At 53.8% G+C, this 13957-nt stretch overlaps 2 protein-coding genes across 2 annotated transcripts; one reads left to right on the top strand and one right to left on the bottom strand.

The window, feature by feature from the left end:
* Positions 1–893: 893 nt before the first annotated feature.
* MONBRDRAFT_14746 (uncharacterized protein) lies at positions 894–2060 on the top strand (the record flags this gene model as incomplete). Its single annotated transcript, XM_001743232.1, has 4 exons — positions 894–1256; positions 1404–1493; positions 1592–1691; positions 1819–2060. Coding segments are annotated over 4 exons (795 nt in total), but the record flags the coding sequence as incomplete, so codon positions are not given.
* A 2315-nt stretch (positions 2061–4375) lies between these two features.
* On the bottom strand, positions 4376–13789 carry MONBRDRAFT_31124 (uncharacterized protein; the record flags this gene model as incomplete). Its single annotated transcript, XM_001742911.1, has 29 exons — positions 4376–4889; positions 5037–5136; positions 5272–5361; positions 5511–5672; positions 5803–6041; positions 6163–6504; positions 6624–6728; positions 6941–7008; positions 7790–7872; positions 8146–8211; positions 8327–8397; positions 8537–8705; positions 8842–10473; positions 10592–10678; positions 10788–10862; positions 10941–11093; positions 11217–11318; positions 11429–11557; positions 11684–11791; positions 11901–11956; positions 12067–12213; positions 12318–12393; positions 12473–12590; positions 12669–12718; positions 12799–12894; positions 12981–13088; positions 13198–13278; positions 13362–13518; positions 13689–13789. 29 exons carry the CDS (start codon positions 13787–13789, stop codon positions 4648–4650), a joined length of 5013 nt encoding a protein of 1670 aa, XP_001742963.1. The 3' UTR covers positions 4376–4647.
* Positions 13790–13957: the final 168 nt, after the last annotated feature.

Here is a 13957-nt window from a genome sequence, read left to right as displayed (position 1 = left end):
GCTGCGCGCAATGAAAGGTGCTCGACGACGCTTTCATTCACATCACATCACCCCTTGCTTGCCGTGGACGCAAATGGCAGCGTCTCGGGTTTTGAACGCGAAGCATCACGATGGAGACGCTTGAGTTGACCCTCGATCTTTCCAATGCCGGCTTGGGCTTTGGCATTGTTGGTGGTGTCGATCAACCCAACGAGGATGGTGCGTTAAATCTGTTTTGTGCAGTCGGCGCCGCACGTTGTTGCAACCCCACTCATCGCTGCCCTGAGCTCTGCCCTGCCCTTCTCTGTATGTGACCCGCACTCATTGCATCTGTCTCCTTGCCCGTCTCCGTCTGTTTGGTGTCTCGTCGGCTTGCCGGTTGTTGTTGTTGGTACAGGCACGCCGTACATTGTGGTGAGCAATGTCCATGCAAACGGTGCGGCCATGGCTGCCAATTTGCGCCAGGGAGATGTCATCCGGGCTGTGAACGGCGTGGACCTGACTGATGTCACCCACACGGAAGCTGTCGACACCATCAAGAGCTTCATCCCCAAGCGCGTATGTCTGCCAGTTGCCTCTCTGAAGTGAATTGTTCATGATGCCAGCCTCACGATGGCATCCATTCTTTCGTTGCTTCGTTGGTTCGTCTGCTTTTTGTTTGTTTGGGACATGCCAGTCCTTGCACTTGACGGTGACACGCAACACGGCTCTCAAGACGGTCAAAACCCTTTCTCCGGCTCCCAGCACCAAGCACAGCGACAGTAAGCAGCCTACTGGGTCCCCAGCCTTCTTGTAACCCCGTGAGCCCCGAAAAGCTCAGCCAAAGCCAAAACCAAAACCCAAGCTTTCTCACCTTGGTCCTTCCGTCCCAATGACCAGCTGACGAATACCTCCTTGGTGACCGCACCACCAACGCCCAGCGTGCCTTTCGCGAAGGCGACGCTCAGCTCTCGCGCCTCGCCCACGAGATGGCTCTGGCGCCAGAGAACCACAAGGGAGGGGGTCAATACATCAAGGCCGCCGTGTTTGGTGGACTGGATGGCATCATCACAACGTTTGCCGTCGTCGCCTCTGTCACCGGTGCCAATCTTTCAGCTGGTGTCGTCATTATCATGGGCTTTGCCAACTTGCTAGCCGATGGCCTTTCCATGGGCGTGGGCGAGTATCTCTCTGGTGTCTCAGAGCTGCAATTTGCGCAGGCCGAGCGCCAGCGCGAGGAATGGGAGACTGAAAACTATCTCGCTGGCGAGGTGCAAGAAATGGTGGAGCTTTACATGGTTCGTGTCTACAGCCGTGTCCTGCTCAACCCACCCTCTACAGCTGCTGATAGAGGACGGGCCATGGCCGGTGTGCTGAGCCCAAGTCATTGACCCTTGCCCCGTTGTGCTTGTTCTTGCTTTTTTTTTTTTTTTGCATGGTCACAGGAAAAGGGCGTTACAGAATCAGATGCTCGCCAAATCCTGGATGTCATGGTCAAATACAAGGACTTTTTCGTTGATCACATGCTTGTTCAAGTCAGTTTTAGCTTTTTTTTTTTGGTGTCAGGCGCATTCCCCCTGTCCCGTGCGGAGCCACGCCACTCATTGCTGCTGGCACGTCTGGCCAATTCCAGGAACTGGGCATCATGCCTCCGGATGAGAGCGAGTCGCCCGCCAAGAATGGCCTGGTCATGTTCTGCTCTTTTGTTGTTTTTGGCCTCGTCCCTCTGCTATGTGAGTTGGGTCAACACCACAGTCGCTGGCCGATCCCTTGAGTGTCACGTCAAATTGTGATGCACTGCCTCACGAAATCCTGGCTGTGCTTTTTTGTTTTCTTGTTTTTTTTTGCCATTTGTCGTAGCCTACCTTGCCCTCTCCACGGTCGACTTTGGCAGTGAGAGCGAGAACGACAATGCTCTCTTTGGCATTGCTTGCGGCCTCACAGCCATGGCCCTCTTTGTGCTTGGCGCCATCAAGAGTCGCTTTTCCACGCAAACGTGGTATTATTCGGGTCTCATGGTTCTGGTCAACGGCAGCATTGCTGCTGGCGCCGCTTTTCTCATTGGCTATCTTCTTGAGAAGCTGGTTGACACGGACGAGTAAAAAAGGGAACTATTCAACGCCTTCTTGGCGCTTCCTGGTCTTTGGCGCCCCCATCTGTTTTGTTGACTTGAGTTTACCATTGATATGTAAGTGTGAGTGTAATCTTGACGGCATTGCTTGCCGGTGTCGCCGCCTGTGTCAGCGTTTTGTTTGTTTTTTATGTTGACGGGTTGCGCATCAAGCGCTTGTTCGAATTGTTTTGATGAAATCTTGGGATCTTGGACCAGCTGCCTCTCGCCCTGGCACCTCTGCATGCTGTACTCACTTGCCCTTTTTTCAAAGGGTTCACACGTTGTTATTCTTGTTTTGAAAATTTATGCTTCCCATTTATTCCTCCCACTGCGCAACTGGAACCACTTGAAAAGGCAAAGCAGAACCGGCACACAATCTACACACACACACACACACACACACACACACACACACAGGGATGTCAGATTTTTCATGCGTCCACAGATCATGTTGGAGCTGTCACGAGCACGAGCACGAGGCCGAGGCCGAATATCGCCGATCTGGGTGTGTGCTCTGGCATGGCTGGCTGTGCTGATACCTGCCGCCCAGCCGGAGAAGCGAACAAGCGCATCGCCACAAACACTCCGCGTGGGCGCCGTGCAGCTGGCGTCGCCTGCCCAACTTAATCTCACAGATCAGGTCAACGTAAACCGCACGCTCGCTGCGTGCCGAGCCAGCATCCGGTCCTCTGGCAACGCCACACGTTTGCTTGTGCTGCCCGAGGCCATCTTTTGGTCCTTCGCCTTGGAGGGGCCCGTTTCCACGCAGCGCACGCGTCTTCTTGCTCTGGCCCAGGATTTGTCTGGGCCCACTGCCAGCAGCGCCGCTGAAGCCTTGCTCAATCAACCCACGCTGCAGCATGGCGCCCAAGCAAGCCTTGTGCAGTCGCTGCAAGCGTTGGCCAGAGAAGCCGGCCTCTACCTGGTGGTCAACATGATTGCGCGAGTGCCCTGTACCAATGCTACGCATGCGTCCTTGGACCCGGAGATGTGCCGCCCCGATGGCTGGTGGCTGTTCAACACCGATGTAGCCATTGATCCCACTGGTCAGCTCCTGGCCATCTACCACAAGCAGCACCTCTTTGGGACGGCCGCCGTGCTAGATCAACCAGCCACAAACCATCCCACAACCTTCTCCGTTGATGGCACACAGTTTGGTCTTGTAAGTCGTACCCCCCTGCCGCGCCCTTCAGGCCCTGGATAGACCATGCTCTTGTACGTTAAGTTTCAAATTCGTGGGCCGAACACCTTAACCTCTTGTTGGCAATCCATCTGCGATGGTCTTGAACAGCTCGTGTGCTACGACATGGAGTTTGCTGAGCCCGTCTCGACACTCTTGGCCAGTGGTGTGCGCCACTTTGCCGTGAGCTCCCTTTGGGAAAACGACCCACCCCTATTTGATGCCCTCATGTTTCAGCAAGCCTGGTGCGTACAATTATATCGACATGGGGCTCACAACTACCCGTGTCCCGCTACAATGCTTTGATTCGCTGTTTTGATTCGCTTGAACCAATGACAACCCAGTTTTACGCCACTTTTTTTTTTTTTTTTGTTTTTTTTTTTTTTTTGTTTTTATAACATACCTGCGCCGTGCGTCTACACTTGTATCTGTCAGGTCACGTCACTTTGATGCCGTGCTGGTGGTTGCCAATCGTGGTGACGCTGTGTCGGTCAGCGGCGGTGGAGTATATGTCGCTGGCCAATCTCTGAATGTGTCACAGCCCAATGGCGTCACCACCCTCACCGTCGCTAGCGTTCCCTCTGCCATGCCTGTACTTTTGAGTGCGCAACAAGGCTCACGAACCACAAACTTTCAGCGAGGCACCATTTTGAAGCCCCTGGCCTGGCTGAATGACGACGTTTTTGCGTGCGCCTCCACTTTCTCTGCTGCGGAGCCGATGGCTTGTCAAAGTTGGGCCCACGCTAGTACACATGAGCTGACCGTGACCAAAAACAACGTGACGTGCCATGCCACTATCACGATGGGTAGAGATGCTAACCAAAGCGCCGGGGGACCACGCCTCGTGTTGGCAGCTCAAGATGCCCTCTTCACATACTACGATACACCCTCAGCCCTCCACGTCCAAGCGTGCATGTTGATGGCCTGCGACCCTGACTCTACCTCGAATAATGATACCACACTCTGTCGACCCATTTGGACGCCCCTGAATCTGACAGCAGTGCACGTTGTGGGAACAGGCTTTGCGCAGAGTGAGAGCATATTGCCCATGATTCGACCCATCGAGGTACGTGAAGAGCCACTGCTGAATTTGCCTGCACTCGAAATGAACGTGGAGCAAAGATGAGTTTGTTGATGAATTCGAACAACAGTCGACGGTCGTGACAAAGGGAGTGGGCTGCAGGCCCTGCTGGACCCGTGCTGGACCCGTGCTGATCTCGCTGCCATTGTGCGCGAAATAGTTGGCTGTTCAAACCATAGTCAAGACAAATGCAACACAAGACGCTATAATATACACCACTGAGGAGAAGCTGGTGGCCGCTACCGGCGATGCCCCGGTGACGGAGGGGCCGGTAGCTATTGGACTCTACGCTGTGCGTGGAATGTGAATCGATCCTTAATCGGTTGAATGGCCCACGTATTTCTCGAGTAGCCAGCCCACGAGATAGGCGGCACCTGCTGCAGCACCGCCATTGACCAGGACTGTCAGTCCCGACATGAACCACGACTGCTGAGAGAATTTGCTCTTGATGGCACCCAGAACAAACATGGCCAGGCCAGTGAAGCCGCAGGCAATGGCAAACAGTGCCGTATCCTTGTCCATGCTGCCAAAGTTGACCGTTTGCAACATCAAGTAGGCTAGAGACAAGCATCAATGTATGCAGATGCGAAAACGTGAGCAGCCTGCACCAGATCACCAAGCCGTGGCGGCGGGCGTCGCAACACCATTGGGCAATACAACGCGATACAACGCGATACAACGCGATACAACGCGATACAACGTACAAAGTAGCGGCACGAGGCCAAAGGAGATAAAGGCCAGAAACATGACAACGCCGTTCTTGAAGGGTGACTCGTCTTCATCTGGAGGCATGATTCCAAGCTCCTGGACAAATCAACGTGCCACAGTGTCTGAGAACTTCACAATGGCTGCTGTCTCTAGGCTGCATGCAGCAAAGGCTAGTGCGGTAGGGGTGGAGCGATGTCGGGCCGTAGGTCGCAATGACACCGGCAAACTGACCTGCACTAGCATGTGATCAACAAAAAAGTCCTTGTACTTGGACATGATGTGAAGAATCTGGCGTGCATCCTCTTCCTCGATTCCTTTCTCCTGCAGCAATCGGATCCGTGTCAAACGATTTAGCCACAAAATGCAGTGAGCTGCAGCTTAATGTTCATGATGATGAGGAAGAATGACAAAAGAAGAGGCTCAGATCTGCTCTGGGGTCACCACCGCAAATGAAGAGTGGAGAGACAAACCATGTAAAGCTCGACCATTTCGCTGATTTCTCCCTCTTCGTAGTTTTCCAATTCCCATTCCTCGCGCTGACGTTCAGAGCGGGCGTACTGCAGCTCGGACAGGCTGGACAAGTACTCGCCCATACCCATGGCCAAGCCATCAGCAAGTAGATTTGCGACGCCCTGCGTCAGCCGGAGGCAGATTGCAAACAGCAGGCGGGGCGAGACAACATTTAGCACCCAGAGTATGTGGCAACAGAGGGACGCTTGAATACAGGGAAGCAAACTTGAGCATTGCGGGTCCAAAACTGACCATAATCACAATGACGTTGGCAGAGAGGCGAGCACCGTTGCTGGAAGCCACCACGGCAAAGGTGGTGATAATGCCATCCAGGCCACCAAAAACGGCGGCCTTGACATATTGTCCAGCTTCGTTGAGATGCTGTTCGGTGGCGGATGTCATGTCATGAACCAGGCGAGAGAGCAAAGGATCGTTCTCGTTGAAGGCGCGTTGCGCGTTGATGGTGCGATCGCTGTTGATCAGCCCCGCGGCTGGGCCAAGCGACAAGGCAACCAAATGATTAAGTGGCCACGGAGCAGCAACGATCCTTCCAGCGACCCGATCCTAGGGTCGCACACACACACACACACACACCATGGTGTCTCGGCCTACCTTGCTCATCGCCCGATGTTACAGCTTTGAGATCAGTGGCACGGTATACAACGAGTGTGAGGGACTGCGCAGGGAATGGGGCAAAGGCCAGGCAAATACATGTGTGAGCAGGAACTCCGACCCGATCGCGCTCCGGGTTGGTGGGGATGTGTTGCGCTGGACAGGAGGCGAGGGATCGTACGCTGGTTGGGATGGCTTTTTTGATATGGCTGGCCGCTTCGGCAAGGGTGGCGTTGGTCGTGCTTGAACCATTGATGGATTGAATCCAGTCCCCAACCTGCAAGCCAGCTGCCGCAGCCGCCCCGCCAAACGCCAGCTTGTTGACAATGACATGGGTCGATCCTGAGGATGGTGGCAGGCAAGAGGAGTGTTAAAGTAGAGGCAGACAAGCATCGCGTTTGGCGTTGCTCTGATCAGCCATGGGAGAAGCTGTCTTGTTTAGAGTCAAACTCTCAACGAACCGTCCACGGGATGATCGATGCCGCCTTGAATGGTCATGCCCAGGCTGCGCTTGCGCAGATCCAGTTGAAACTTGAGCGTGGTCATCGTCCCGGTCAACGGTTGTGCTAGTGGCACCAAATTGCAACGCCACACATGCACACGGGCACGCAGCGATCAATGAGCGACCCAGAGCAACATCGTCCGTCCTCGCCTTGCCCGATCCCTCCCCATGTGTCACGCACGCATCCACCCTTCAACGTCAACCCGTCCCCCTGCGCAACCGACGACCGCCCCGAGCCTCATCATCATCATCATCATCATCCAGCGCCTTTCGTACCGCGTGTGTGAGAGAGAGAAAAAGAGAGAGAGAGAGAGAGAGAGAAAGAGAGAGAGAGAGAGAGATGCCTCGAGGGTGCACGCGCGCGTGTGTGTGTGTGTGTGTGTGTGTGTGTGTGTGTGTGTGTGTGTGTGTGTGTGTGTGTGTGTGTGTGTGTGTGTGTGTGTGTGTGTGTGTGTGTGTGTGTGTGTGTGTGTGTGTGTGTGTGTGTTTAGTGAACGATTGTGTCGTTTGACACAGTGATACAAACTCCAACCCACTTGATATGCGCAACAATATTAACCCAGTTGGATTCTACACTGACTATGGCAACTAGGGTTATTCAAACCGCAATAACCAGTCAAAGTGCTACGATCCCATAAAGTAGAGGAATCCGTGCATTCGTCAATGCAACAACCATAAATAAGACTGCATAAACTATCGCCTCATGTGTTAACAAAACTACGATTAAGTCGATCCACGCGTTGATTAAGACTACACCAACAACATCAGCAGATGTGACGAAAATGTCAAATGTGGAGGCACTGTGCCATCTGGGCCATCCGAACTTCGTGTTGGCATGGCACGTGTGAGAGAATACATGGCAGCGCTTGAATTCGTCTGCGCAAGGCACATCTTACCATTAATTGCAGCTGCTGGTTGATTGCGAGTTGTGCTCCTGCTGGCTGCCCGCGCTGCTGCTCCTTCCCACACAGAGAGATGGACCGCTGCCCTGACACGCACGCACACACAAGCATGACGATGATTCCCTGTCGATTTTGCTGTTGCGCTTTTTTTTGGTGGTGGATACTTGTCACACCCAAATGTCACACTTCAAGGCGATTCCCGCCTTAAATTGTCACACGTCACCATGCGATCATCATGATGACATTCGAAAACACAACGCTCACAGAAGTAAGCATAAGCACACAAGTAAGCAGAAGTAAGCAAGACTGTGAATGGCCCGTCGGGTTGATGGTGTGAATCGTGCCAAAGTCACAAAAACAATTCACATCAATTCGGCAAGAACATCAAGCAGCTGCTTCAGACCACATGGAGAAGAGTCCAGGAGACATTCAAGCGTACTGCCGTCTCAGCAGGCCTTGTTCGGTGCGGCAACCGATGAAAAGGCACGCGCAGACAGGGACAAGAACAAACATCCGATTGTTGTTGGTGTTGGATCACCGGCCTTAGTGCATGCGCGAGTATGTTTCAATAATGCCTACGGCCTCGGAGACGGTGACGGGCACAAAGTCGTTGCTGCTGTTTGGAATGTGAAACTCTTTCATAACCTTCTCACCCACAAGTCAAATCAGACACAACGCCAATGAGCTCTCGCACGTTTAGCTCTCGCACGTCTTGGCGACCCAGACATACACTAAACAAGCAGGCAGGCAGTGTACACACCTCCTCCATCTCTTCTGGGGTCAGCTCCAAGAAGGACTCGATTAAGTTTCCATCCACAAAGCACCGCGCCGCTGCCAAAATAAGGGATTAAAATCAATAGCTGAGCTCTCGGTCAAGAAGAAAGCAAACAACCCAACCCTCCAAACATTTTGCCCAAGTTTGGCTGCATCTCGACACAATACACCCTCGCGCGGCCCATCCGGCACGTACGTGTGACACTCTCGCGTTTGCCGTTCTTGGTGCTGCGATAATCCTCATGGGTTAGACCTCCCACGGCGTTGCCCATGTCAGCCAGCCGGCGCTGCATCTCATGCATAAACCAAAGATGTTTCTGCTGCACCTCCAAGATCATGCCCACACCGCCGAGCACCGTTGTAAACTATACCCACAATGCACGTTCAATCGGCAACACCGCACACACACGCACACACACACACACAAGATGAGCCTCAAATGCGCGTCATGATCGCAGCCCTGCTTCTCGATGCTCGCTACAACACGTGCACGCGACCAACCACGATGGGCGGTGAGGATTGCTGCTTGGCGCCGTCCTCGCCCGCCTCGCCCGCCTCGGCCGGGCGCTCATATGATAGTGACAGCGAGCCAAACGCAAACCTACTCGTCACAAACAGGGCAGCAAAGCAAAAAGTGCTGTCAGGACAAAGCAGGTAGGGAGTCCAGACATGTATGCATGCACAAATCACATACGAGTTGATGTTGTCCCCAATGTGAATCCGGCCAGCCAAGTGCATGAGGGATGCATCGTTCTCAACCGTGTCCACTGGTGGCATGCCCAGAACCAGGTTTTGATCCGAGTCGCAAAACAAAAAGCGATCCTCCGCGGGCAAGAAGCAAGTCAGCAGATACCGAGACTCTGGATCACCCGGACCCACCACAAACCGATTGCGCTGCTCAGAGTAGTTTACAGCCGTGACCGACTGCAGAATGTCGCCCACCAGCACCGTGTTACCGCAAACACCCAGACAGGAGACCGTTTGCATGCCGCGAAACACAGTTTGTGAGGCCACCTCCACCTTGCGCTCCAGCGGCGTTGACTCCAATGAAAAGTACTCGAGGCGTCCGTTGATGCCGGCCACCACGCCGTCACGAAAGGCTTGGAGCGAGAAAATGCCACCATCGTGAATTGCATGGCTCACCACGAGTTCCAGCTTGCCATCGTCGTTGACACGCAACACCAAAATTCGCCCCTGCTTCGGCAGCGGCCGGTTCGGATCGTGCATCGCTGTGCCCACCACAATGTATTCGGTACTGTCATTGCGCAATTGCATGGTATGCAAGCTGTGTCCAAACAGTGACTCGGCCTGCTCCAGCTTGAAGGAGTCGCGCACCTCGAACGATTGTGCGTCGATCAGCCGCAGGTAGCAGATGGGCTCCTGTGGTGTCGGGCACGCACGAGCTGCATCCGTGGCAACGCAAAAAGCACCACTTGATTTGTGGTATGTAACGCCCAGAGGTGTTTCATCCAGCGGAATCTTGCGAATCTGCAGGTTCTGCATGTTCTCCATTTTGCCAAACACCAAACGGTCCTGCTCCACGTAGGCTAGGCAATCCACGTATGCCTCCGCATTCAGTACATCCGCTGTCCTGCATGCGCCCGCGCTGACATTGCAAAACAACAACTTTCCGCGCCGGCTTGACACGACCATGGGACGGTCTGTTGCCACAAAGACAAACTCGTCCTTGCCGCGTTTACACGCACGGAGTTTAACGGGCAAGGAACCCACTTGCACCACGTGCGGGGCCCCGAAGGTGCTGCTCAGTGGATCAAAAACGCCGTAGGCTAGCTTGCCGTCACCATGACCGATGAAGAAGTAGCAGGTGCCCTCCATGGTCACGGAGGCCACACTGGACGAGACCACCTGCGTGGGCACCTCCACCTTGGCTTGCTCTTCCAAAGTTCTGGTCGAAAACGCCCGCAACGAAAAGTCTGTCCACAGGCCAGCCAGAATGGTGCCTGCACCCTGATCTGGGCCTGATGCACGGATGGACAGGCAGGCAATTTCATGGTCTAGCGTTGCGTTCTTCATGTCGTGGAGGCCTTCAGTCCGACTGAGCGAGAGTGCGTAAAGATCTGATCCACTCGCGACGGCCAGCAAATCTCCCGTTGATGCACAGACATCAATACCCTACACAGCGCATGCCAGCGCCCGTTCACCCACGCCATTGAGCAGCAGCAGCAACGAGCGAATCAATGCTAACTGAAGGCCTGCATTAGACAACCAGTCTGATTCTTTCAAACAGCACCTTGCCATTAGGAGGGCTCCACCGGGTCACTTCTGTTCGGTCCACGGCATCCAGCAGGCGCGCATCTTGACTTGTCACGACCAGCCACTGTTCAGAGCAGATGCGACAGAAAAGAGACATGAACCTGAAGACTTGCTTTGCTTTTTTCACCTCCATGACTTGTCTTCCTTCGAGGTACGTCAAAAGCATGGCGTACCATTCCATCCCGAACATTGCCGCAGTGTAGCGCCGGTAGCTCGGTGTTGGCACCAGCGACGTCCACGCCATCCAACTAAACATTCGGCCGTTCATGGACATGGAAGGCGCGCAGTTGGGTACGACGTAAGTGTTAAGCTCAAACAAAGCAAACCTCGGTGTAGGAGTGGGATGTAGGAGTGGAATAGAGCAGACAGACCTCGTCGCCAGCCAAAGAGAGGAAGGCTGTTTGCTCAAGAAACTTGAGCGCCAAGACATCATGCTGATCCTCACCAAGATTTGAGGCTGAGCGCAAGCACCACAAGTCCTACGCAACCATGGCCGTCAGCCACTGAGTACGTTGTTGAAGAATATACAGACTGGATTCACAGATGGTGCCTCATTGGATGTGGGTGCCATGAGCTCAAGAATCAGAGGGAAAAAAAGATACCTGAAGGCCCTCGAGATCAAGGGAGGCCAGTACATCGATCCCTACGCCCTTGCGCAAGATGCGCAGGCAGCCGTCTTGGTTACTGCCGCAGCAGCTCACAACCTGAAGCAGTGCGTAATTTGAGCGTGAGCTATAGTGACGGGCCAGATCCAAACACCGAGGGTACACGCGATAGAAAAAAAAAAAAAACAAGAAAAAAAATATTTGTGTACCTGCTGTTGTCCATGGCCGTCGAGGTCCACCATTTCAAAATCGACGATGGGACCAATGTTGGGGTACTCTTGAAGAACTTTCACCTTGTTGTCAGCCTCCGCTTGCACGTGAGACAGCAGCTGAATCAGCTGCAGAAGTTCGGTGGACGCGGAGCAATTCGTGGAGGAAGTAACGCAAAAATGAGGCCGCCACGCCAATGTAGGCCCGTCTCACATAAACTCGAAGCAGAGGTGTGCGGTCGTGGCAAGGCCTACCTGGCAGTCAGCTTGATCGCTTCCAATATAAACAACCCCGTTGTCAAGATAGACGATGGCAGATGGGGTTGAGATGCGACCTAGGTGCTGGCGGACAATGCTGGTAACCTGGACCCCCATGACGCCATGAGTGAGAGTTGGACGTGCAGGCACAACAATGCGGTTGTCATGTCACCAAAGAATGGCGCCTTGTCTGTGGGCTTGGTTTGTAACTGACCCGGCGTTCTGCAATGCCCTCAAGCACGAGAAGATGTAAATCACCAAGCTCATCACCTGCGTGCACAGCAGGCCGTGTGAGTCTTTGGCATCGGTGACAGGATTAGAAGCACTGTCTCAAGAAGCGAGAAAAAGAATTCAGGTAGAATGACATGGTCAACCCGCACCGATTAGAATGCGCGAGCCGTCTGTGTCAATGATTCCAGCAGCTACAGGAAGACTCTCTGACAAGTTGCTGGAAATGATGCCCGAGGGGGTGACCACGTGACAGAGCTCCTCGCCCAGTACCAAGACACCGCTGTCCAGATTCCACACTATCGCCAAGGCACGAAACGCAGGTCAGCTTTGTGTGCAGGGCAAGGCCCGACCACAACAAAATACTGAAATGCCTTCTGAGTCCACGAGAGGAAAGTCTAACGAGGAAGAAGCCTGGAAGAGTACGTGTTGATGGTGCTGTCGGCCAGTTGCTCCTCGACCAGAGTGCGCTCCTCGACCTGCTCACAATCGCACACGAAATGAGCGCGCGTTCGTAGTCAGCCACTTCGAGCAAGAACAGGAAGTAGCTCGACGCACATCAAGATGAAACATTTTAAGTGACGTAAAGTTGGTGTCATCATCCGAAAGAAGCGCCAGCGTAAAGTCGTGTGCACCATTGACAAAGGTCGCATCCAGAAGCGAGCTCACGGGAACGCTGAGTCAAGCATGCATGACGTGTCAGGTGAGCTCGGCCTGAAGGGCATGAGAACATTCAAAGGTGGATGATTCGTACAAGACAGAGTAGGCTTCCATCGGCTCGCCGCTCGCGTCAAAAGGGATAATCTGTACACAGGGACGGCGCAGAGTGTAAGGACATGGACAAGTCTATCCTGATCACTAGAATGGCTAGAGCCACTACACACCAAGGCGTTCCCAGGGTAAACGGAAACAAAGATGCAGTTGCCCTTGGGATGCACGGCAACGTGAACGCCGCAGTCGGCGGGACGCTGGCAGCTGGACTGCGGGGTGAAATGAGTGAGGATGAGAAATGGCGAATTGGTCTGCACCTGGGGGTGCGTGCCAAACAAGACATCCTGGCACCCACCAAGGCATTGCCCTTGATGACGGTCACAACACCGTTGTCTTCGTCCGAGGCCAGAATGAAGAAGCGAAAGGTTGAGGTCAACAAGAAGACGGCATCACGCTCCCAGCCCTGCCATTGCATGGAGAAGCACAAGCACTGAGATGAGCAGACGAGCGCCACCAAGCAGCGCCAGGCGTCATGAGAAATTTCTTTGCAAACTGCGGCCATGAGGACGCACTGGGAGGCGGATGACGTTCATGGCCAGAACCGAGCCGTAGAGGTCCTTGTCCATCACGGGCTCTAGACCTTCTTCGACCACCTGACCAACGAGAGACAGGAAAAAGGTAGAGTGAGCAACCGACGAGCTGGATGGAAGGGATGGGATACATTGCCATAACCAACCTTGTAAACCTCAAGGTGCGAGTGCTTGAGGATCAAGAGGTTGAGCTCATCGGGGGCTGTGAAATTGGCGCGAACGGCCGTGGTCACCGCCGAAGGCTTGAAGGAAGAGACAACATAGTAGAGTTGTTCAGGCACGTCGGCGTCCATGGCCCACGGTCTGCTGACACCAAGCAAAGGAGCAAGTGCAATACAATCGTGAGGCCCGAAAGCCCAGTGCAAGTGCTCGATACCGCAACTTGCATATCCCCATCTTGCCCCCCTTCAGACCGATTCCCCGTCCCACGCGGCATTTGATTTACCGCAGTTCGGTCAGGGGGTCAACGTTACCGCTGCCGTTTGCGCGTGCTATCGGGCTCCACAAACGTCAAGTGGCCAGTGACAGAGAGGTGGTGCAGTCGCGTGTCAACTGACTTGTGACGCGCGTCCATCTTCCCCCACATTCACTGCATTAACTCGTATCACTTTTACTTTATTTGATATTGTTCGATATACTTTTGCTGCATCTTCTCTTCTGTTGGTGACAATTACCTCATGCAAGGTAAAGCGCAGCGAGTCGAAAATGTCAGACGTTGACACATGAATTTGAGCGGGTTTTT

Source organism: Monosiga brevicollis, genomic scaffold (assembly GCF_000002865.3).
Source record: "Monosiga brevicollis MX1 MONBRscaffold_3 genomic scaffold, whole genome shotgun sequence".
NCBI classification, from domain to species: domain Eukaryota; class Choanoflagellata; order Craspedida; family Salpingoecidae; genus Monosiga; species Monosiga brevicollis.
This window is presented reverse-complemented; position numbering and strand designations above follow the sequence as displayed.